The 3099-nt window shown below is 37.3% G+C and overlaps 1 protein-coding gene across 1 annotated transcript; it reads left to right on the top strand.

Moving 5' to 3' along the window:
- The first annotated feature begins 2295 nt into the window (after positions 1-2295).
- Positions 2296-3099, top strand: LOC125855720 (uncharacterized mitochondrial protein AtMg00810-like). Its single transcript, XM_049535449.1, has one exon. It carries the CDS (start codon positions 2296-2298, stop codon positions 3097-3099), a length of 804 nt encoding a protein of 267 aa, XP_049391406.1.

The raw sequence follows: 3099 nt of genomic DNA, 5'->3' as shown, positions 1-3099 counted from the left end.
CTCCCTCTTTGGATGTTTGCTTTAGGGAATTACTTCGTGAAGAGCAACGTCTTGTCACACAAAATGTTTTTAAGAAAGAAAATGATGTCACTGTTGCATTTGCTGCTCAAGGTAAAGGAAAGGGCAGGGATATGAGTAGAACTCAATGCTACAGTTGCAAGGAATATGGTCATATTGCTAGCAATTGTAGCAAGAAGTTCTGTACTTATTGTAAACAACAAGGACACATTATCAAAGAGTGTCCCACGCACCCTCAAAATCGTAGGATCAATGCTTTTCAAGCTAGGATAAATGGTTCCACTGATGATAACTCATCTTCAGGACAAGTTCTTACTCCTGAAATGGTACAACAAATGATCGTGTCAGCCTTTTCAGCATTGGGATTACAAGGTAATGATGTTACATCTAATTTTTGGATTGTTGATTCAGGCGCTTCCAATCATATGACCAACTCAACGAGCATCCTAAAAAATGTTCGTAAGTATCAAGGTCCATCACAAATACAGATTGCCAATGGTAGTAATTTACCCATTACCAAGGTTGGGGACATTACTCCAACTTTCAAGAATGTTTTTGTTTCACCAAAGCTCTCAACTAGTCTTATTTCAGTTGGACAATTGGTAGATAACAATTGTGATGTGAATTTTTCTCGTAATGGTTGTCTTGTGCAGGATCAGGTGTCGGGGACGATAATCGCGAAGGGGCCTAAAGTTGGACGATTGTTTCCTATACATTTTTCCATTCCTCCTGTTCTATCTTTTGCTTGTACTTCTACTGCTAGTAAAACTGAGGTTTGGCATAAGCGTCTAGGACATCCAAATTCTGTTGTGTTGTCTCATTTATCAAATTCTGGTTTATTGGGAAATAAAAAGAAATTTTCAGTTGCTTTCATTGATTGTTCTACTTGTAAATTAGGCAAAAGTAAAACTCTTCCTTTTCCTAATTTTGGTAGTCGTGCTACAAAGTGTTTTGATGTCATTCATAGTGATGTTTGGGGCATTTCACCAATTATTTCTCATGCTCATTTCAAATACTTTGTGACATTCATAGATGATTATAGTCGGTTTACATGGGTGTATTTTCTTCGATCCAAATCTGAGGTATTTTCCATGTTCAAGACATTTTTGGCTTACATTGAGACTCAATTTTCTACATGCATCAAATTATTAAGATCTGATTCTGGTGGAGAATATATGTCTTATGAATTCAAAAAATTCTTGCTTGACAAAGGGATTGTCTCACAACACTCTTGCCCATATACACCACAACAAAATGGAGTTGCTGAACGAAAAAATCGGCATCTTTTAGATGTCACTCGTACTTTATTGATTGAGTCATCTGTACCATCTAAATATTGGGTGGAAGCTTTATTTAATTAATAGATTGCCATCTAAAGTGCTAAATCTTGAGTCTCCATATTTTCGTCTTTATCACCAAAATCCTAACTATAGTGATTTTCATACATTTTGTTGTGTTTATTTTGTGCATTTGCCTCCTTCGCAACGCAATAAACTTTCTGTACAATCTACTAAATGTGCTTTTATGGGTTATAGTACTTCACAAAAAGGTTTTATTTGTTATGATCCATGTTCTCACAAATTTCGTATTTCTAGAAATGTTATTTTCTTTGAGAATCAGTATTTCTTTCCTATGCTTGTAGATTCATCTTCTGTTTCTCCTCTTCTTCCTACTTTTGAGGATTTATTATCTTCTTTTAAGAGGTTCAAACCAGGATTTGTGTATGAACGACGTCAGCCAACTTTACCCTATCCCGACACTGATCCGCCGCCTGAAACTACACCACAACTAGAATCTGAGAATTCTTCAAAATCTGGTCCTTTTGAGCCTACTCGGCGATCTACAAGAGTATCTCGTACTCCCAATTGGTATGGTTTTTCCTCTACTTTATCCAACATATATGTTCCATCTTGTTACTCACAAGCTTCCAAGCATGAATGTTGGCAGAAAGCAATGGAGGAAGAACTTTTGGCTCTTAAAGAAAATGACACATGGGACATTGTTTCATGTCCTTCAAATGTCCGCCCTATTGGATGTAAGTGGGTTTATTCAATCAAACTTCATTCTGATGGAACTCTTGATCGATACAAAGCTTGATTGGTTGTTCTTGATAACAGACAAGAGTATGGGGTGGACTATGAGGAGACTTTTGCACCCGTAGCCAAAATGACTACGGTACGAACTATTATTGCCATTGCTGCTTCACAAAATTGGTCTCTTTATCAAATGGATGTCAAAAATGTTTTTCTCCATGGTGATCTTAAAGAAGATATTTATATGAAACCTCCACCTGGTTTGTTCTCATCGCCTACATCAGATGTATGCAAGCTGAGGCGATCTTTGTATGGATTAAAACAAGCTCCAAGAGCTTGGTTTGATAAGTTCCAGTCTAGCAAATATGACTCATCTTTGTTTCTTCGGAAAACATCTACAGGTTGTGTTCTTTTGGTGTATGTAGATGACATTATTATCACAGGAACTGATTCTTCACTAATTACTTGCCTCCAACAACAACTTAAAGATTCTTTTCATATGAAAGATCTTGGTACTCTTACTTATTTTTTGGGTTTGGAAGTTCATAATGTTGCTTCAGGTGTATTTCTAAACCAACACAAATATACTCAGGATCTGATTTCTTTGGTTGGCCTTCAAGTTTCCTCCTCCGTAGATACTCCACTGGAAATGAATGTCAAGTATCGTCGTGAGGAAGGCGATCTTCTTCCTGATCCAACTATATTTCGACAATTAGTTGGGAGTCTAAATTACGTTACTATTACTCGGCCTGATATCTCTTTTGCAGTTCAACAAGTTAGTCAATTTATGCAAGCTCCCCGTCATCTCCACTTGGTGGTTGTTCGTCGCATCATTCGGTACCTTCTAGGAACATCTACTCGTGGATTGTTCTTTCTAAGTGGTTCTCCTATTCGTCTTAATTCCTTTAGTGATTCTGATTGGGCGGGATGTCATGATACTCGTCGTTTAGTCTCTGGTTGGTGCATGTTTCTTGGAGAGTCATTGATATCTTGGAAGAGTAAAAAGCAAGATCGTGTGTCAAAATCTTCAACAGAGGTTGAATTTTGA

Source organism: Solanum stenotomum, chromosome 2 (assembly GCF_019186545.1).
Source record: "Solanum stenotomum isolate F172 chromosome 2, ASM1918654v1, whole genome shotgun sequence".
Classification (NCBI taxonomy): domain Eukaryota; kingdom Viridiplantae; phylum Streptophyta; class Magnoliopsida; order Solanales; family Solanaceae; genus Solanum; species Solanum stenotomum.
This window is presented reverse-complemented; position numbering and strand designations above follow the sequence as displayed.

Excerpts from the sequence above, each read along its gene's own strand:
- LOC125855720 (XM_049535449.1), top strand. The coding sequence starts at position 2,296 with ATGAAACCTCCACCTGGTTTGTTCTCATCGCCTACATCAGATGTATGC.